The 22,299-nt window shown below is 44.3% G+C and overlaps 1 protein-coding gene across 3 annotated transcripts in view; it reads left to right on the forward strand.

Moving 5' to 3' along the window:
• SUPT3H (SPT3 homolog, SAGA and STAGA complex component) overlaps nucleotides 1-4,188 on the forward strand; it is a 496,390-nt gene extending 492,202 nt beyond the window's left edge. For all 3 annotated transcript variants that reach the window (XM_008262999.5, XM_008262998.5, XM_089333878.1), the window contains one exon: nucleotides 3,158-4,188. In XM_008262999.5, the coding sequence (XP_008261221.1) occupies nucleotides 3,158-3,199 (42 nt within the window). In that variant the 3' untranslated portion in view covers nucleotides 3,200-4,188. The remainder of the gene's footprint in view (nucleotides 1-3,157) is intronic.
• The last annotated feature ends 18,111 nt before the right edge of the window (nucleotides 4,189-22,299 follow it).

Raw genomic sequence — 22,299 nt, forward strand, 5'->3', positions numbered from 1 at the left:
GATTAGCCTATTAAGCTGTGGCGCTGGCCTAACCAACTTTCAAATAAATAAAAATAAATCCTTTTTTAAAAAAATCACCAGGCCGGCGCCGTGGCTCAATAGGCTAATCCTCCGCCTTGCGGCACCGGCACACCGGGTTCTAGTCCTGGTCGGGGCACTGGATTCTGTCCTGGTTGCCCCTCTTCCAGGCCAGCTCTCTGCTGTGGCCCGGGAAGGCAGTGGAGGATGGCCCAAGTCTTTGGGCCCTGCATCCCATGGGAGACCAGGGGAAGCACCTGGCTCCTGGCTTCAGATCATCGCAATGTGCCAGTCGCAGCACGCCGGCCGCGGCGGCCACTGGAGGGTGAACCAACGGCAAAAAGGAAGACCTTTCTCTCTGTCTCTCTCTCACTATCCACTCTGCCTTTCAAAAAAAAAAAAAAAAAAATTGGAAGTTACTTTGATCCTCAATTGAAAGCCAAAATCAAAAACCTAGAAACTACAATTGTCCCTTAAAAAAAACTAAGTATCATTATTGATGTTAACCTTGAGAGATGTTAAAATATGTAAACTTTCCAGCAGATTCAAAGAAGCAACGCTCACGGTTGACGTTGACGAGGCCATCATCAGACATCAGAAAAAAGCTCCAGTGGGACATGGCATGGCGGGGCCAGCGGCTGGGGGAGGTCTGATTGCGTTACTGATTTATTCGAAACTCTTGCTAGTGAGTGGAATGCTGGTCGTTTGTAGTTCAAGTCTGGGTCTTACTAACCAGCCACGTCTGAAGATGCAGAACTGGGAATCCTTCATGGGATCGGACAGAGAGAGGAAGTGGGATACACAGTGTTTCCTGAGAATGTGGCCGTGGAAGGCCCTCACACCAATCCATGTTTAAATTTAGCTGCAGCATTCTCAACACAAATAGAGAGATTTCACAGTTGACACAAAGATGAGCTGTCCTCATCCGTCTTCCGGGAACGCTGCTTACTCGGGAAGGGCTGCCAAATGCGGGAGGTTCCCACCATGGCCCTACGCAGGGAAGGCACATCCTTTGTACATCAAAGGGGAGAGCAGTGAGTCAGGGTGGAGGACCCTGGGGGATTGGTTTGCTGAAATTGCGCTTCACTAATTACACATGATTGTTTGTTCCTTCTTTATTTTAGAATTAGAATAGGAAGAACTCATTACAGAAATCTAGGTCAGCTCTCAACTTTGGTTTCCTCATTAGACTTGGCTACTTGAGAATCCATGTTATTTAAATAAGCCTGTCGTCTTTCAGTTGTTTGCAAAAAAAAAAAAAACAGTAATAATAATCTGTGAAGGTGAGTTGATGTTTCCAAAGTGACCTTTCCAATACCCTAGAGAAGCAGATTGTGCACCCTGGGAAGGTTAAGCCTGGTGACTTCCCAGGTAAACGCAGGCACCACTCACTTCCACCGGTTACCTGCGGGAGACACCCAGCTGTCCTCCTGGGGCCAGTTTGTCTTCTTGTAAAACCATCGCTGTGCTTTGGACATGGTGTTACATTAAAGAGCGTCACGTGGCTGTAAAACCGAAAACATCAGGGTCGACAAGCTCGGAGTGTTCCTTTGGCATAAGCCTCTCGGGGGTGGTCGGAGGCGGTGGAGGCGGTGGGGGCTGTGCAGTCTGAGGCGCCCCTGCCCGTGGTTGTGGAAAGACACCCCAGCCGTTCCCTCGGGGCATCTGTGGCTCTTTGAGGAAGTCATGTAATGCCGTTCTCCAGGCCGGGAGAGGAGGCGAGAGAGCTGGAATTCTCTGGGCCTAGGGGAACGTTTGCTGCACTCCAGCACCATGAGGAGTGAGCTCACAGGAGCAAGAATGTGCCACTGTTAGCCCACCCGTGCTACTCCCATCCAGAGCGGACGGCGTAGCAGCAGGACCTACGGGTAAAATCTCGACCAGGCTGCGCAGCCTGGCCTAGTGAGCCCTGTCAGCAGGGTCTTTCAGAGAAGGGCCACACGCTGGTTGAGTTTATGATGAGCAGAAGGGGATCCAGAAGACTGTGTCACTGCACGTCTTTCTCAAAAGGCTGGGTTCACTTTTTGGGTTTTGCGTAATTGCAAGTGTAGTGCAATCCCTTGTAGAGATGGCGACTCTTCAGTCCCTCTGTAGTATTATCTTGATTAGAAAAGGTCATTCTGTATTTCCTGTAATCTGGCTGTGGACAGTAAATTTCTTGAGCTGAAAGTGGAGACTCCAGAACAGCCCCAGAGTTACTAGCTTCAGGGGGAAAAATCCCTGATACAAGATTTTATCATTCTTCTCCATTTTTTTCTGAAAATAGATTATAAAAAATTCCATCTAATTGAAGGTCATTAATTCTGATTGTGACTGTTACTAGTTTCAATGATGAAAAATATGCCAGTAAAGGGAGAATTTTATAACTGAGGCCTGAATTTTAGTTCTGCTCTACTTTGTCCTCAAAATAATATTCAGGACGTCACAGAAGCTCTGTGTGGTCCAGGTCTTCCAATGCTGCAGTACAGAATACATCTCTTGGGATGAAAAGCCAGCAATTTTGCTTTCCTTATTGTAATATACTGTATTATTGCAGTTAATATCTGTCTTCCCAGTTTCTTTTATGGGAATATTTCCCCCCATGCATATCCACATGTACACAAATGTATGTAAAATCAGGTAAACTGTGAGTGTTCTGTCTCTAATGTACAGAACTCCTTTGAGATCAGATTTTAGGGGGAGGAAGGGCCTCTGTTGGTGTCTGTTCCCATACCTTTTCACTCAGACTATAAATTAGGCCTGGGAAGACTATAATGAGTCAGTAATTTATAGACTATTAAGATACTTAGTTAGAAATGATTCTTGAGCATGTCGAATGGAGAACACATGTTTGTAAAAGACAAGCGGATCCAACAAACAGCTCTTTGGCCTAACCAAGCCCAATCAATTAACAAAATGGATGTCTTATTTTGCATATCTCCTGCTTCCCAAATATAGACTCACCAACCACTTGTTAACCACACTGACTTCTTAACAGACAGAATGGTTGCCATAGCTTTGCCACCAGAACTATTCAGATTAAGCACCCCGTTCGACTGTAGCCAGCAGAGTCTACCAAACAGGAAGAAAGCTCTTCTTGCTTTTTGCCTCCTTTCCTTTGGCTGTGATAATTCATTGCAGATTTCTTTTTCTTTGACAGAGTGCCTACCGCAGGAGTGGGATGGCTTTTCTAGCCTGCTGATGTGACTGTGGCCGTGCCTGCAACAACAGGAAAGGCAGTGTTATACTAAGGGTATTTCTTTTCCCTTCCTTGGACAAAATAAAATACAAGTTTGCCTTCTTGGTATCCTAGGGAGTGGGCTGGTTTGTTGTGACTGTCCACCGGCTGACTCCTGCACTTCTCCAGCCCCCTCAAGCCTGTGTCTTGTTTACTAGATGGGCTGGTGAGCTAATTAATGGCAGGATGTTTGGGATGGTGTGTAGGTGGACAAGAATGCAGATCATACAGTTTTGAAATTTTAATTTGGAAGGGGTTTGCTGCCCTCGCTCACATATCTTGAAAGCAGTGTCCTCCCTCACCCCACTTGTTTAGTCTGTGCTTTATTTGATGCATTTCAAGACCCTGATTTGGAACAAAGGAAACTAAATTTAAAGGGCAGTCAGTCTTCCCCTCCTTCTACCCTCCCAACTTTACTTCCCAGCAGTCATTGGGGAAAAAAATTTACCTGAACTTAGAGCCTGTTCCTTTTAGAAACTTATACTTATGGAAGAGCTAATGGACCCAATCAACTGCCTGTTCCCACCACCTCCTCCCTGCCACACATGTGTCATTTGCATGCTATCTCCCAGCCTCCAGCCATCCTCCTATCAGGCATGGTTTTCCTCACCTAGAACCTCTCCCTCTGTGTTCTGTTCCCTCCTTTTCCTGTTCCTCCAGTCCCAGGCCCACCAGCTCCCCACTGCCCAACCCATTTAGAAACAGAGCCTTGGGAATTGGATTGCTTTCAGGGAGGGGCAGACTGAGAGCTTCCTCCCTCAAGCTCCCATACCTAGACTGGAAGCACGTGGGGGTCAAGTCTTGCCATAGCAGCTCAGCTCTCCCTGTGGCATCTGTACTGTGTCTAGGAAATAAGGAACTGTAAGTTTTGAGAACAAATCAAAATGTAGCAGACATAATTGTAAAGTTTCTTGATTAAAAATGAATTTCAATAAAGGAAGTTTTGTCTTTCATTCTGTAGTTTTGTGTACTTTTACTTTTTTTCCTGATTTTTACACTCCCTGAAATAGCCTTTGTAAAGAATTAATAAAAACAGAAATGAGAAGCATGAACGACTTTCTTCTTGTGACCGAGTCATTGTGAGTCTGAGTTAATGATTATGCCATGCTACTCACATCTGCTAACTGTCACTTACCTGCTCTGTGTTCATCTTTTTGGGAAAAATGCATTTTTTGGTCAAAAATGCAGATATAGAATATCGAAAAATTTTCCAAAAGGTTTTGATGTTCCATCTGTGCTTGTTGAAATGTATGATTAAACTTTTCTTTTTATCATCATTCTTATTTTCCTTGGCGTCCCTAATCATGGAAAATTATAAGCCTTCAGTAAACATCCTAACTTTTAAAACGACAGCATTTATTGTATTTGGTTTCGATCTGCCAGGCTTATAGATGGTATAAAATTTTCAAGGACTAATTTTTCAAATCAAAATTCCTTCTCTCCCACATTATACATTTTAAAGTATGCATAAGGCAGAAAATATAGGGTTTAGCTTTTTCCCTTCATTTTATTATACCTGATCTCCTTATAGTCCCAGAGAAGGAAGACTCAATGTACATTTCTCTCAGAAATATGACAGGTCTGTGTTTTTTTTGGTCTGGCGTATGTTTGTCTATCTTGAACCGGCTGACAGGTAATTATTTATAAAATCTGGTTTTGCCCAGTAAGTTCATATAATAACCTTTCACTTTTCATCATATGCCAGTGAGCTGAATTTAGAATAAAACAAGGTCATTTATGTCTGTCCTGAACCAGCCTAGGTGTCCCTATAATTGCTCAGTATTGATATTTTTAATTTTTTTTCCCTTTTCTACACTTAGGTTCTTTCTCTGACTCTTCACAGACTAAATTTAAAGAGAAATAAAATGTCCACAAGCAGCAAGTATACAGGAAAAAAACCCAAAAACTCGCGGTAGGAAAGTTTCAGAAAATGTGACTCAGTAAATTGTAGTCTCAAGATTAAAATGCTGTGTAGAATCATCTGTTAGAGCAGAAAGGGCCTGAGCGATCACTGAGGACAGGCACTGATTTTACAGATGGGAAAAGCAGTGGCTTTCCCAAGACCTGTCAGGAATGCAGGCCACAGACTGGAGGTGAGACTCCACGGGCCCTGGTTTTTGGTCCGGTGATACACACTCCACTGTTCTGAGTTTGCACGAGTTATTACCAGAACTTACAGGGAGTTCCTGGCACACGTCTCCCAGACAATAACGGAGATGCATCTCTCAGTGACACTAGCCATGGGCACATCCTGAAGCATCGGTGCTGTTTATTAAAATCCTGTAAGAGTTTATGGTGTGAATTAAATGGCCTGTGTTTCCTTGACACATGAGACTCAACTGTAAATCGAATGTGAGTACACAAAGAAATAGAAAAATAGCCTGTTTTTCTGGAAAACTGATGTTGCCCCCTCGATATCAGGGTAAAAAACAGAAATACTTCTCCTTTCGCCTAAATTTGGAAATAGGACTTTCTGAACATGCCATTTTACGGTTATGTCATTAACCTTCCTGCCTCCATATATTGTAATAGTTGAGATTCAAAAATAACATTCCAATTTTAGAACCAAGAGTTTGAAAACCATCAGCAGCACAAATATTCTTTTAAGCAGTGTATGTAATTCCTGTGTCTGGGGAGAACTTTATTACTGTTTGTTCTTTGTTTTTATAAAATAATAAACAACCCAGGTTTAGTGCTTTTACCACGTAGAAGACAAATACACATAACTGGTGATTCCTGATCTGAAAGAAAACACGTTTACTTGTCTAGAAATTATAAAGTTTAATTTTATAAAAAATTTTATAGTTCCCAAATCAGGCCTTGCTTTCCAGCTTGAATAACCCCCTCGTGTTAAACTGAATCACTACAGAGAACGTATTCTCTCATCTCACCTCCTGGAATTTAGATAGAACCTTCCCAAGTTGCATTTAAAATTCTACCATCAACGATGTATACATCTCATAAACTATTTTACAGTTTCCTCTATGCTCTGGCTGAACATTTCATAGTACATAAACACTTCTGCAAATGATCTGAGGGCATCAGGTTGGCGATGCCGTAGCCATGGCCCCCACAGAAAGGTAATTTTCTAGTTATGCATTTTCTTATTTTGATCTCACTATTTGAAATCCAAGGCGGAATTTTTGGTGCTGCTGCTGTACAGTGGGAGGCAGGCAGGAGGGAGCAGGGACTTCCAGCAGTCTGAGTGAAGTTGTATTCATTAAAGCCAAGGCTTTCTGCAGAGGGCATCAAGCCAAACTCACACAACAAAACCATGCCTGCAGGAACGGGATGTAAATGTGACGGTTAAATAAGGGCCAGATGCCTTTTAAAACTCAAATATTAAAAAGTCATATCTCTTAAAGTAAGTCCCAAGTGTTAGGAGTAGGGTAGCGATAGCATGGCACTTTAAAAAAAGGAAAGAGACTTGCGTTTGTTTCCTGGAACAGAATATCAAGTATTCAAGCCGTCGTAAGTCATGGAAATGTTGGGAATGGAGCATATTTTAAAACAATCAGTTCCTACAAAAGCAGCAGAAACCCGCAGCCAGTATTTCATGGTTGGAAACCGCCGTGATTCTGAATAGGCCATTGTGTTCATGATCCTTCCGCTGCTCATCCCTGCTCAATATTCTCTGTTGTCATTTCTTTCAAAGGAAAAAAATAGGAGAAACCAAGCATCGAGATGATCAAAATACTCCACGTGCTCTCAAGAATGAGGCTGTATGTCAGCATTTGGACGTTTGACATAATAATCGTAGCATGCCACACACTGTGCACACTGAGTGCTCACCACTCTGCCGCACGATAAGCACTCTTGTTCTCCCTGTTGCCCACAGACGGGGGAAGGAAACTGAGGTACAGCACGTTAAGCGCCTGACGCAGATTTCCCAAGATGGACTTGGCATTTGTACCCAGAGCCCTCATCTCAGAGCTCCTGTGTTAGCTGCTGCTGCTCCACAGCATGGCCTGTACTAGAGATCTGTGACAGCATAGTAAAGACAGCTGCTGCCTGACCTTGAACCCAGAAATGTTTCCCAGCACCAAAGAACTCGATCACAAGAAATTTCCATTTCAACCCTACATTCCTTCTCTACCAGCAAGAATGCTGTAGATGAATTAACATTATGTAATAGATGGTAGAATATAGTAATATAGAACCAAGCCAGTTCCTCAGATGTCTTAAACCTTCAGATACATGTGCATGATTAAAATGAGAAGAACTCCCTCAAAGACCCACCTTTCTAAAGGCTGGGTTTCTCCAAATGACTAATTACACAGGCTACTATTCGGTGCTTTCCTACAAGGTATTTCTCAATGTTACAAAAGAGCTTCCATCTTGCCGACATGTGTTCGCGGTGATAGATACAGAAGTACATAAGACAGTGCCCACGAAACGCTACACAGATGGCCCCCGAAGTGTTTGCTCCTTAATTTTGGTGGTCGTCATAGTTTCTCCCATCCAGGCTTGGTGGGTGGGTGGGTGTGTCTTTGGGGGAAGTGGTGCACACAGATAAACAGAAAGGTGGAAAGAACATTGCTGATGGCAATTTGAATTGCAAATGAGAATTTTGCCCTCCTACTTAGGAGTTAGCAGCTCCTGAATTCAAACTTCTGGTCTGTTCTGCTTTAGGACAAGTCACCCAATTTACTTGGATTTGCTTCTTCCAGCCACTTGCCCTGGGAGCAGTTAGTTCACCCGAGAGTGCATTGGTCCCCCCGACCCCTGCCACTCTTCCCTGACCTGTAAGTGCCAGTCATGCCAGCAACCACTTAGGCAGCTGGTAGGCTGGCTTGCTGTGCTCTCGGAGGTTTGGGTGGTAAGGAGACAGTGTGCCCAAGTTGCTCTACATAGTTTATAACTGATACAGCTACCAGGAGCCAAGTCAGCATGGGATCAGCTTTCCATGTTCCCAGTCCCATAGCAGATCACCAAGTCATGGGGACCAGGTGACATCAGACCTGAGTGAGTAGGTAGGTCACTATGCCATGGGGAGCCAACTTCAGACTGTAGCCAGGTAGCTTCATAGCTTGCATCCAGCCCCAAAAAGGGGTAAGGTAGGAAGCCCCACTCTCACTGGAACCAGGAGCTCCATGGGAGACTAAACCTTAGGGCCTGTCTGGCTTGCCGTGTTCCTGGGACAGTCATAGACTGCATTTGAACTTGGCCTGCAAGGCACGGCTGGAGACGAGTGTGGTCTCTTGGGTGCCCTCCCACTGTGACACATGGAATGCCATGTTTCTGCAGTGAGGTGAAATTCAGCCTGCCTGGTCTTCCCTGGGTTTTCACAGTGGTCAGCTGCTCTGTTCCCCTGAGGTTTCCTGCATGACCCAGCACTCAACACCCTCTTCTCCTTCTGCACTCCAGCCACGCTCTCTCTGCTTCCTTAATCATCTCTCCATGTGCCATTAGCCTGCACCAGGTTAACGGTCCTGGGGGCAAGTATTGAATTAACAACACCTCTTTGTAATCCGCATGCACATATGAGGTGTTCAATAAGAATTTGTTGTTTGATAGAAATTATTCATTTAAATATAAACTCAGACTTTACAAAAAATCTCTGCTTACTGTCTTACTGTTGTTTGTTTCGGTTATTTGGCTGCAGATATGAGCTGCAGAAGATCGCAGCTTTTGTCTTAAATACAGAGTCTCAGAGGCACTGTCAGTGCTGCTGTGAGTCAGGTTTCTTGTGGCTTTCCTGTGGCTTCTGCCTTGTTGGAAGGGGTCAGGGACCTCTTAGCTATCCTAGGTCACATCCGCACCACTGAAGACCTAAGAGCCCTTGTGGTCCATCTGAATCTGCACGGATTTGAGAGAGGAATACAAGTCAGTCATGTTCTATTTTTGTATCTAGCACACCTTTGAAAACTCTCTAGTTTCCCCGCTAATTTACTGTAAATACAATGAGCCTCTGAAGATGAAATTTCCCGAAAGATAATGGAGTGACATGTCCACTGAATTTAAAGCAATAGCATGATATGTCTATACTGAAAATGATATTTTTGTGAACTATAAGCAATAGCTGGCCACTAAAGAGCTGGCAGTTAAAATGACAGGGTTTTGTCTGCTCGTTTGGATTTTTTTTTTTTTTGAAGATTTATTTTACAGAGGGAGATAGTAAGAGAGAGAGAGAGAGAGAGAGAAGGATCTTTCATCCACTGGTTCACTCTCCAAATGGCTGCAATGGCTGGAGCTGGGCAAGGCCAAAGCAAGGAACCAGGAGCTTCTTCAAGGTGGGTGCAGGGGACCAAGGACTTGGGCCACTGTCTAATGCTTTCCCAGGCGCATTAATAGGAAGCTGGATCAGAAGTGGAGCAGCCGGGACTCGAACCTGCGCCCATATGGGATGCTGGCACTGCAGGCCAGGGCTTTAACTCGCTGCGCCGCAAATGCTGACCCCTGTTCATTCATTTTTTTAAACCTTTTTTGTACCCCAAAAAGCCAAGCAGTCAACATACAATCTGCAGTTCCCAAACAGTAAGTCGAGGAACTAAGGACATCTGTGGAATTACAGAATAGGCCTCAGGAGACCACCTAGATCAAATTACCTATAGATGAAGTAAAACTTAGGTTTCCCACAAAGGTGCCACTCTATTTTAAATATATGTGTGTGCGCCAATGTAATTTATAAACTGTGAATTAATTTAAAAGTGATATTGCAATCCTGGTATTTTTGGACATCACTTTTTTTTTTTAAGTGTAAGAGATCAGTGAATTTGTTAACGTTAAAAAGTGATTCTCAAGCTCCATAAAACCGAGAGGTGACCCTTGCTGTCTGTACTGCCATGGTAACCGCCACTGTTGCTCCAGGTCTTCACAGCCGAGTACGGCGCGTCTCGTGCAGTTTGCAGGCTGCTCTAACTTACACTTGAGAACATTTCTTTCCTTGGACATAAAGTATCACCTGAGCTTTTTTCATATGTCTTATTTTGGGAAAAATTCATGATATTTTTAACCTGAGGAAGTTTTGCTTTTCCTGACATTTTATTACCTTGCCTATTTGAAACGTTTCAATCCCAGACAATAAATATTATGTGATTATTGTTTTCAGATGGATAAGCTATTTCCTCCTGTTTTTTCCCAACCTTCTTTCCCAGCTAATGATACTAAGAAATTTATTAATACCGAGCTCCACCATTCAGCTTTCCCAGAATCACGTCTAACGAAATTGAAAGAGGGGCAGGTTTGCAAGAGGAGGGGAAGCAGTTGTTATAAATAAATCGAGGTGTGTGGTTTCCTTTCCACTGGGTCTCATTTTTTTTCTCGTTTGGTTGACATGAAGATCACATTTATTCTGTAAATCATTTTTACAAACTCTCGTAACCAGTTATCCCACTGCATTGTATCTTTTCATAGTATTACAATTGTTCTCAACAGCGTAGACAGATGTGGGGACATCACGACAGTGTTTAAAATCAGACACCTTTAAAAGCTGTCTCACCTTCCAGTCTTACACCAAATAGCATTTCTCAGTAATTCAGGCCTTCTCTGACCACCCTTTTAAACACCATGGGGCCAGCATTGTGGTGCAGCAGGTGAAGCCCCCTCCCAAGATGCCATTCTGAGCCCTCACTGCTCTGTTTCCACTCCTACTCCCTGCTAACGTGCCTGGGAAGGCAGCAGAAGATGGCCTGAGTACCTGGGCCCCTGCCACCCACGTGGGAGACTCAGATGAGGCTCCTGGCTCCTTGGCTTAGGCCTGGCTCAGCTTTGGCCATTTGGATCTGTCTCTGTCCCTCCCTCTCTGTCAGTCTGTCTTTCAAATAAATAAAATAGATGAAAAAGAAAAAACTTCTCTTTGAAAATAAAAACAAATAGACCTCAATTCCTGCCCTGGGACTCCGCATCTCCTTCCCTGCCTTCTTTTTCCAGAAAAGCATCTCCCAGGGTCCCATTGCCTGTGCTTGTTTTGTCTCCTCCCTGTCTCTCCACTGTAGCCTGTCTGCCTTTGAGGACTGTGTTGTGTTCTATGCACTGTTGAACCCCAGCGCCTAGAACAGTGCCTGACACAGAGGACATGTTTGGTCAGTGTGTACAGCTAAGTGAGCTGCGGATCAGTGCTGAAGTGTGCACTTCCCTGCGATGCTGTGCCCTTGTCAGTGCCCTGTCTGGCACCGCTCCAACCTCTAACTGCTCTCGCCTGCTTCTGTCCTGGCTTGTCAACCTACTTCATGCTTCAACCTGCCTTCCCAAGTCCTCTACACTTATATATTACATATGTAAGCTTATAAACTTACAATATTATGTATTATCATAGGTGGCAGAAGTGTTTTAGACAGGGAACATAGAAAATATTTCTTTTATAGCGATCAGTTTAATGCAGTATAGTTTACAAATAAAATAAGCCCCTTTTCCAATGTACATTTAGATGTCTTTGGCCAATGAACACAGTTGTAGTCACCACCACAATGAAGATACAAGAACCCCAAACGATTTTCTCATGTCCTTTTGTAGCTGACCCTGTCCCATCACTGACCCCTGACAACCACAGATCTGATTCCTGTCCTTGAAGTTTTAATTTCTCCACAATGGCATGTAAAGTGGAATAATTTCATATGAGGTTGAATTTCTAGTTTTCAGCATCTTTTAGCATAAATAAAAAACCTAAAATCTCCAGGGATCTTCATCTTTTATTGCTGAGTAATATTCCATTGCATGGATGTACTACAGTTTGTTCCTCCACTCACTACTGAGTGGACGTTTGGGTTGTTTGCAATGTTTGGCTATTATGAATAAGGTTACTATTATTGGGAATGGACAGATTTTTGGGTGGACTCATATATTTGTGTTGGATAAATACCCAGGAGTGGGATTATTGTTGTCACATAGTAAGTAAATATTTACTGAGTAATAGAGTAAATAAATATTTAATTTTATAAGAAACTGCCGAAGGGTTTTCCAAAATAACCCTACATTTAGTATTCTCATCAAAAATGGGATTTCCAGTTAAAACAAATCTTCACCACCACTTGATATATTGTGGGGTTTTTTGTTTTAATTGTGATTATTCTAATAGGTGCATAGTGGTATCTCATCGTGGCTTTACTTTGCCTTTCACAGATGACAAATGGCATGTAAGCATTTTTCAGTGTGTTCATTTGCCATCTGTATCTCGTCTTTCTTGAAGTGTTTGTTCAAATGTTTTGCCCATTTGGAAAAAAAAATGGGTGGTTGGTCTTATTACAATATAAGAGCTCTTTATATATTTTAGATACAGATCCTTTATCAGAAGCATGTTTTTCAAATCTCTTCTCCAAGTCCAGGGCTTGTTCTTTGTTTTTAAGATTTTATTTGAAAAGCAGAGAGACAAGAATCCACTAATTCATTCCCCAAATGGCCACAACAGCCGGGGCTGGGTGAGGCTGAAGCCTGCCAATGCACTTGGAAACGTGTCTTCTGCTATTGTTGGATGTAGTGTTCTACAAATGTCAATTAAATCAAGTTGGTTGATAATGTTTTTCAGTTCTTCTATTTACTTACTCATTTTCTACTATTTTCCCAATTACTAAGAGAGCAGGATTGAAATTTTCAACTAATATTGTGGATTTGTCTATTTCTCCTTTAGCTTATATTAGTTTTTGCAAATTAGTATTTTGAAGTTCTGTTCTTAGTTGCACACACAATTAAGAATAGCTGTCTCCTTGATTAACTGTCCCCATTAACATTGTGTAATTTACCTCCTTGTTCCTGGCAGTATTTCATGTTCTGACATTTACTTGGCCTGATACTAGTAAATGTACTCCATCTTTCTTTTAGTTGGTGTTTGGATTGTATATATTTTTTCATCCTCTTACCTATTTCTTTATATTTAAAGTATTTTTCTCATTGATAGTCTATAATTTTCACCCAGTTTAAAACAATCTCTGACTTTTGAAATATTTAGCCTATTTACATTCAATGTGATTATTGATATGCTTCTGTTTAATTCTACAAACTGGCCCTTACTATACCTCTTTAATATGCTTATTTGTATTTATTGGTTTGACTTTTTTTTTTAAAGATTTATTTTTTTTTATTTGAAAGAGCTACAGAGAGGCAGAGAGAGAGAGAAAGCGAGAAAATCTTCCATCCACTGATTCACTCCTCAAATGGCCGCAACGTTGATCTAAAGCCAGAAGCAAGGAGCTTCTTCTGGGTCTCCCATGCAGCTGCAAGGGCCTAAGCACTTAGGCCATCTTCTACTGTTTCCCCAGGCCATAGCAGAGAGCTGGATTGGAAGTGGAGCAGCTGGGACTTGAACCAGTGCCCATATGAGATGCTGACACAGCAGGTGGCGGCTTTACCCACAGTGCCACAGCACCAGCCTCTTAACTTATTTTTAAATAATTTAACTCTTTAACACATTCTTTATAGCCCCCTTTAGCTAATTACTTTATTTTATTTTTTATTTTTTTAAATTTTTTTTCTTTTTATTTTTTTTATTTTTTTGACAGGCAAAGTGGACAGTGAGAGAGAGAGACAGAGAGAAAGGTCTTCCTTTGCCGTTGGTTCACCCTCCAATGGCCACCGCGGCCGGCGTGCTGCGGCCGGCACCCCGCGCTGATCCGATGGCAGGAGCCAGGTGCTTCTCCTGGTCTCCCATGGGGTGCAGGGGCCAAGCACTTGGGCCATCCTCCACTGCACTCCCGGGCCACAGCAGAGAGCTGGCCTGGAAGAGGGGCAACTGGGACAGAATCTGGTGCCCTGACAGGGACTAGAACCCGGTGTGCCGGCGCCACAGGTGGAGGATTATCCTAGTGAGCCACGGCGCTGGCCTAGCTAATTACTTAAGAAACACATATTCATTGCAAGCAAAAGCTTGAAAGAGAAAAAATAAGAATTATCTACAATCCTATAAGATAATAACTGAACTTTTTTTAACGATTTATTTCATTTATTTGAAAGGCAGAGTGACAGAGAGCGGGAGAGACAATGACAGAGATCTTTCATTTGCTGGTTTCCTCCCCAAATGGCCTCAACAACTGGGGCTGGACCAAGCCAAAGACAGGAGCCAGGACTCTATATGGGTGTCCCATTGGGTGGCAGGGGTCCAAGTACTTAGGTCATCACCCACTGCTTTCCCAGGTGCTTTAGCAGGAAGCTGGATTGGAAGCAGAGCAGCCAGGACTCAACCGGGTGCTCTGATACAGGATGCCAGCATTAGAAGCGATGATTTCACCTGTTGTGCCACAGTGCTGGTCCCTTACTGCACACTTATTGACATTTTACTGTAACACTACAAGGGTACTTCAAAGTTCATGCAAAATGAATTTAGAACTAAAGTTTATTTTTAAATCAAAATTTGAAATTCAATTTTTCTATAATATGCATTTCTCATGAATTTTTGAAGATCTCTTGTATGTTCATACATCTTTGCATTTAACTTTCTTGAAAGTTGTAGGACTTACTGAATCTATTTTTGCATGCTTTTTTTGAGTTTTTTAAAAGATTTATTTTTTATATCATTTATTTTCCTTGAATTGCTTGTATTTTTTTAAGATTTATTTATTTTACTTGAAAGTCACAGTTAAACAGAGAGAGGAGAGGCAGACAGAGAAAGAGAGAGAGAGAGAGAGGTCTTCCACCCACTGGTTCACTCCCCTGATGGCCGAAACGGCCGGAGCTATGCCAATCTGAAGCCAGGAGCCAGGAGCTTCTTCCTGGTCTCCCACGTGGGTGCAGGGGCCCAAGGACTTGGGCCATCTTCTACTGCTTTCCTAGGTCACAGCAGAGAGCTGGATTGGAAGTGGAGCAGCCAGGACTAGAACTGGTGCCCACATGAGATGCCGGCACTGCAGGCAGTGGCTTCACCCACTGTGCCACAGCGCCAGCCCCAGATTTCTTTATTTATTTTGAAAGGCAGGGTGACTGAGATGGAGGGAGAGAGAGAGAAAGAGAGAGAGTACTTCCATCTGCTAATTTCTCCCCACTTTGCACAATGGCCAGGGCTGCACCAAGCTGAAGTCAGGAGCCAGGAACTCCATGAATTGCAGGGGCCCAAGTACTTGGGCCATTATCAAATGCCCTGGAACCAGCACTTGGATATGGAATGCCCATGTTGCACACTGCAGCTTAACCCACTGTGCGACAATTCCAGCCCCTCTTTTGTCAGCTTTTAAACAGTCGTAGCCACTCTTTGAACACATCCCTTCCTATCTTCTAGTACCTTAATTCCATGTATGTCAGACTCCCGTGCTGTATGCAGTATGTCTCCTGTGTTGTTTTCTGAACGTCCCGTCTCCTTTTCTCTGCCTCCCTCAGAATTTTATACTGGGCCATCTCATTTTTATTGAGCATTTAAGATTCTATGAAGCTCATCTCTTGAACTGTGTGTTTTAGTTTTTAAATTTTTCAGTTATAAGATCACACACACACACACGCACACGCACACGCCAGCTTTGCAGCACAGCAGATTAAATAAACCTCTGCTTGCAGCACAGACATCCAGTATCACAGCGCCAGTGCAAGATCTGGCTGCTCCACTTTTTTTTTTTTTTTTTTTTTTTTTTTTTTTTTTTTGACAGGCAGAGTGGACAGTGAGAGAGAGACAGAGAGAAAGGGCTTCCTTTGCCGTTGGTTCACCCTCCAATGGCCGCCGCGGCCAGCGCGCTGCGGCAGGCGCACTGCGCTGATCCGATGGCAGGAGCCAGGTGCTTTTCCTGGTCTCCCATGGGGTGCAAGGCCCAAGTACTCGGGCCATCCTCCACTGCTCCCTGGCCACAGCAGAGAGCTGGCCTGGAAGAGGGGCAACCGGGACAGAATCCGGTGCCCTGACCGGGACTAGAACCCGGTGTGCCGGCGCCGCAAGGCGGAGGATTAGCCTAGTGAGCCACAGCGCCGGCCTGGCTGCTCCACTTTGTGATCCACTCCCTGCCTGTGCGCATGGGAAGGCAGTGGAAGATGACCCAAGTATGTGCGTCCCTGCTGCCCATGTAAGAAACCTGCATGGAGTTCTGGTTCCTGGCTCTGACCTGGCACAGCCCTGGCTGCTGTGGCCACTGGGAGAGTGAACCACTGGATGGAAGGTTTTCTCTCTCTCTCTCTTTCTCTCCCCACCCCCTTCTCTTTCCTGCTCTGTCACCCTGCCTTTCAAATAAATAAATAAAAATCATTAAACACATACATACCTCCGATCCCTTTCTGATTGTCCTTATAGTCTGGGTTTCTTGTGAATCTTTCTATTTGTTTGAGTTTCCTTCCTGTTAGTTTCAGTCACTTGGTTCTGTTTCCTTCCTTACCTGGGGATTATTTTTATTGAGAGCCCAACTTTACATATGAAGTAGATGGAGACGTTATGGATGATGATTTCCTCCAGAGACGATTTAACTTTCTGGCAGGTGGATGGAGCCTTAGTCACACCACCGTGATCTCTTTCTGCTTTGCCCTAATTTCTGGACAGGATCCCTGTCCAGCTCCCAGCTGTGACCTTCAACAGTGGTGATCCCTGAAATCCAGCCTCTGACTCCCCTGCCCCACAAGGCTGACTGCATTTCTGCTCATCTTCGTAGCTTTCCAGGCCTTCCACCTGCTACTCAGCCCCTCATGTGCAGCTTTGGAGCTGACATAATTCCAGGGAAATCCCACATGGAATCACAGGCTCACATCTCTGAGGTTTCCTCCTCTCTCCGATCTGGGACCCTCTGCTGCCTGGGCAGCCCCAAACCCCAGCCTCTGCCCTGCTCCCAGAGACCACAGCCCCAGACTGCTGCTTCCTGCTTGGTCCCTATCCTCCCTATGCTCTCCCAGTTAACTGGCAAATTACTCCAAGGAAAAGTGAGACAATGAGCTCTCCTTTTCTGCAGCGTCTTGTTCTCTCAATCCTGGCTACCTTGGCTTTTTAATGATACCTCAAATGACTCATCTCCCCTCCCCGCCACCACACCCGCCACCTCCCTGCAAAGGTGTCCCTATCCAAACCCACAGACCTGTGAATATGGTATGGTATGCAGCAAAAGGGAGTTTAGGTTGCAGATGGCACTAAGGATGCTAATTGACTGATTTTAAGATAGGGAAATTATCCTAGATTATCCAGGTATGCCCAGTCTAATCACATGAGCTCTTAAAAGCAGAAGAGGAAATAAAAGAATAGAGAAGAGAGATGCATCATGGAAAGGATTTGATTTGACATTCTGGTTTTAAATATAGAGTGAGAGGGCCACAAACCAAGGAGTGTGGTGACCTCTAAATGGCCCCTAGTTTACATACAGCAATAAAAGGGAACTTGGTCCTGCAGGAACGGAATTCTCCCAACAGCCTTAGCAAGCAGGAAGCAGATTCTTGTCCACAGCCTCCAGAAGGTAACTTAGCCTGAGCACACTTTGCTTTTAGTCCAGTGAGCCTCACACAGGACTTCTCACTGATGGAACTGTAGGGTACATTTGTGGTGTTTAAGCTGCTATATTTGTGATAGTTTGTTATGGCACCATAGAAAACGATGGCACTCTCGCTTTTGTGTTTTGCCCAGCCTTTATTGTTGTTTTCAGTTTGAGCATTAATCTCTCATAGCCTTGTGTAACCGTCAGGGTTCAATCACAGAACTGTTGTACAAATGGGATAAAGAGGATGGGGATCAGACCTTATACAATCGTGGGAGGAGCTGGGAAATGGAAATCTAAGGAGGAAGTTGGAGGATCAGAGACAAAGTCGCCAACCTTTCAGTCTGAGAAGGAAAAGACCAAGTTTTAGCCCAACTGGCTGCAGGCCAGTGGCTCAGGGGAAGGAGGGGAGGTAACCATGTCTATCACTCTCCTGTCTATGGACCTACCACCCAGTGTCTAGTAGTAAAGTTGTGAGCCTCTGTTAGCTACCAGGGTCTTCAATCAGAACTGAAGTTAGAGTGGGAGAAAGCAAGGACAAGCTAGAACCTGTTGGCACACCTGTGCCTTGTCTCTAACTGCCTCTAACCACAGTGAGCTTCGAAAATTTTTAGCTGCTTCACTTTCACCTTCCAGATTTATGTAGATTTCTCTTTGGGCCAACTCCAGTTCAGAGCCATATAGAGCAGAGGATTCTGGGCAAGGAGTTTCAGTTCCACCACGTAGGCACACTGCCAACAACCACAGTCTACCCTTTGTCAACTTGCCACCCATACCTGGATCTTTTAGCCATTTTAATCTCCAAATATAGACAATAGCAAAACGTTCCCACGTAACATATCCATGTTAACCCTATCCTCCCCCTAAAATTCACAACCCTAGTCAAATCTTGAGAAAAGCATCTGTCAAATCACAGTTGATGGACAGTCTGAGAAATACCTGACCATACTCCTTGAAACCATCAAGGAAAGTCTGGGCACCATCATAGCCACAGGGAGCTTATGGCCTAAGCGCAATGTGGTACTCAGATGCAACCCTGGAACAGAGAAAGGGCAGTAGGGAAAGAGTAAGGAAGAGGTAAGGAGAAAAGTATGGGCCCCAGTCAGTAACATGTCAATGGCAGTTGGTTAACCGTGCTAAATGTATCATAATATACAATACCTGCTAACCAGGGAAAATGGATGCCAGGTGTATGGGAACTTTGTGTTATTACAGTTTTTCCCTGAATGTAAAACTATTTATTTCCCTAAATGTAAAACTATCAAAAATTAAAAACTTTTCTTTTTAAAAAAGAATAGTAAGTCCTGTATGACATTCATTTGCGGATGAAGTGTGCTCCTATTTTGGTTATGCCGCCTCTTGAATATACTGGAGCCTAAATACTGAGCTCCATGGCTACTCACTACTGATACTTCTTACATCGGATAGAATGGGAATGGGAGAGGGAAGAAAGTAAAGAAAAATTTTAAGACCTAAATAAACACGCTGCATTCACGTGAAAGTAAGGGAGAAATACTCCTAACCACCGCTGTTGCTGAGGCTGTCCCAGCGGCCATCGCTGGTCTTCTGCAGTCCACAGTGCCTTTGCCGTCTGTGGATACCTCAGCCGCTGCGTCCCTTGCCTGATGGCGTGGTCCTGCCTGTTCTGGTTCAGTTACCCATCGCTGTGTAACAAATCACCCCCAAAGTTTAGTGGCTTCAGGCAGCTTGAGTTATTAGTTCCCATGATTCTGGGTTTATTCGTTCAGGCAGGCCTTACCGAGATCCCTCTTCCACATCACGTGATGTCATCTGCCGGGTACACAGCTGCATTCAGCAGGCGGCCTATAGGGACTAAAAATATCAAAGAGACTTCACGCATTCATGTGACGCCTCAGCGTTCCTCCACGTGACCTTTCTCTTTACAAGCTTCAGACTCCTCGTGGCGTGGCGTGGCGTGGCGTGGCGTGGCGTGGCTGGCATAGCGGCTCAGAGAGGAGACGCCGCCTGCTGGGTGTCTCAAAGCTTCTGCTGTATTTTGCAGTCAGAGTTAGTCTCGATTAGAGGGGAAGGAAAGTAGACTCTAGCTCTTGATAAGGGGAGCAGCAAAGAATTCATTACCCTGGGTGTGGGAATCTCTGTTTATTTCCCTGAAGGCAAGTTCTTGGGTTGGGATTGCTCTATCAAGGTACTCTCCCCATTTTAGAACTCAACCACATATCCAAACAGCTCTCCATTCAGGTCTTGGCAATTTGCATTCTCAGTAGCAGCGTTGGAGAATCAGTTTCTCTGTGCCTTCAATGATACTGTGTATTACCATATCCTTTCATTTTGCCAGTGAGAAGAGTCTGACCACTGCATTTATTTGTCGTTTTTTAATACCACTGAAGTCGCACACTTTGCATGTGTGTTCTGGCCGTGTGCAGCTGTCCCTTCTTCAGTGGCCTAATCCTGCGCTTGGCCCACTCTTCTCTTGGACTGTTCCTTGTTTGAGTGTTGACATTGTTCTGAAAGCTGGGTTATTCAAGTTTGATTGACCTCAGATAACCCTACGAGGTTTTTAGACAAACATTTTTAATTACTGTCATCGAAAATAACCTCTCTTTATTTCCATTAGTTTATTCTTCATCTCCCTAGAGATAAAAAGAGAAGCCCTTTCTATTCTCAGATGCTTCATGTTTGAATTGAAGATCACCTCATTTTTGAGTTGAGGCTATCGACATCACAAGAAGAAAGGAGCCTGGTGTGCAGCAGGTTAAGCTGCCCCTTGGGATGCCCACATCCCACATCAGAGTGCTGGTTTGAGTCCTGGTTCCTCTGCTTCAGATCTAGCTTCCTGTCAATGTGCCTGGGAAGGCAGCAGAGGATGATGGCCCAAGTGCTTGGCTCCTGGCCACCCAATGTGGGAGACCTCTTAGAGTTCTGGACTACTGGCTTCAGTATGGCTCAACCCTGCCTGTTGCAGGTACTTAGGGAGTGAAGCAGTGTTTGGAAGATTTCCCTCGCTCTCCATCTCTCTCCCCACCTCATTCTCTCTCTGTGTCACTCTGCCTTTAGGAAAAAGGATTTTTTTTTTTTGACAGGCAGAGTGGACAGTGAGAGAGAGACAGAGAGACAGAGAGAAAGGTCTTCCTTTGCCATTGGTTCACCTTCCAATGGCTGCCGCGGCCAGCGCACCACACTGATCAGAAGCCAGGAGCCAGGTACTTATCCTGGTCTCCCATGGGGTGCAGGGCCCAAGTATTTGGACCATCCTCTACTGCACTCCCTGGCCACAGCAGAGAGCTGGCCTGGAAGAGGGGCAACTGGGATAGAATCCAGCGCCCCAACCGGGACTAGAACCCGGTGTGCCGGTGCCACAAGGTGGAGGATTAGCCTAGTGAGCTGCAGCGCCGGCGAAAAGGATCTTGTCCCAATATGCGGCGTGAGGGAAGTGGTCCAGTCGTGGTCAGAACTATGCCAACAAAGCATCCGTCTCCTTCACAGTGAGGTCTGTGTCTTCCTGTTCTTTCACACTAAGACTCTCACTTGAGGGGTAACTTGGATCCTGAATCCGCTCTGTCCCTAGCTAGCTGTGTGGGATTTGATTCATTACTATAACCTTGGGGCCTTGGATTCCCCATCTATGAAATGGGGACGTTGAACTTCTGCTAGATGACTACTCTTGAGATCTGTTATGCAAGGGGGGCTTTTATAGTGTGCGAGTAGGGAGAAACCAGCATAATTAGAAGTCACAACTATAAGGAATTTATTTCAGCCTAAAATGTCTATTTTTGAAGGGAACCTAATCAAAACTTTTAAAAATACTTTTTAATTATAGGTTGAAACTTTGCGTTATTTGTAATACCAGTTTAGAAGCATGAAAATAGCATTTCTCTCGGAACCAACTTTGTGCTTTTCCAGTTGGTAAACACTGATTTTCTTTCTCTCTGGGCCTGTAGGAATAAACCAAGCCAGTTCAGCACTTCCTGTTTATCTCCTTGTCATATGTATCATGGACAGTGACAGGCCTGCTCCCAGAATAAGCTTCCTTGGTTTCATTCTGCATTTTCTGGTGAAGGCACCAGCCCATCAATAGTTGAACAATGAAACGATTGGATCCTGCCTTTAATTTGTCAGCTGAAGGAAAGCCCCTTGATGGAGTGGTAGGGGTGACTGTTAGATAGGCGTGTCTCCCAGCCCCTGTTCGTTGAGAGTATCAAAGCATTGTCATCTCTTAAACTTGGCTCGTGTGACACTGGCAAACACTGGGACAGCAAACCCTGATTTCCTCCTGAGAGTCCTGGTGCTCTGAATATCTATTTCTTAAGAAAGAACATTGAATTTCATATGTAGTGAGTGACTAAAGTGTAAGCTTGGAAATATTTTATGTTTCCTTCCTAGTTTGTTCTGCTTAGCATTAATCATCGGAGCCAATCATAACTTAGCATTTGCTAGAGCTTTCTCAAAGTCGCTTGTATTACACTCATGTCAGACACACCTTCGTACAAGTCCCTCTAGGTCAATAGTTTAGAAATCCCTCTTCTTCCTTCCCCTTCCCCACTCAGCACTTATGGAAATATATGCTAATTGGAACAGAAGCAGCCTACCCAGCTAACGGGTTAGACCACTCTTAACACAAGATTAATGAGAAAGAAGTTTAAGGAAAAAATAACATTTCTCAAGCAGTCAGAGAGTGGATGCCAAGTAAAAACCAGCAATCTGGATCCGCCAGGTCCCGAGCTCTGCTCTCCCATGGCTTCACTCACAGGAGTTAAGGGAGGGAGACTCTCTGGATCCAGCCTGGCCGCC

The sequence above is a fragment of the Oryctolagus cuniculus genome, chromosome 5 (assembly GCF_051225735.1).
Source record: "Oryctolagus cuniculus isolate XC-2025 breed Fujian yellow rabbit chromosome 5, ASM5122573v1, whole genome shotgun sequence".
Taxonomy (NCBI): domain Eukaryota; kingdom Metazoa; phylum Chordata; class Mammalia; order Lagomorpha; family Leporidae; genus Oryctolagus; species Oryctolagus cuniculus.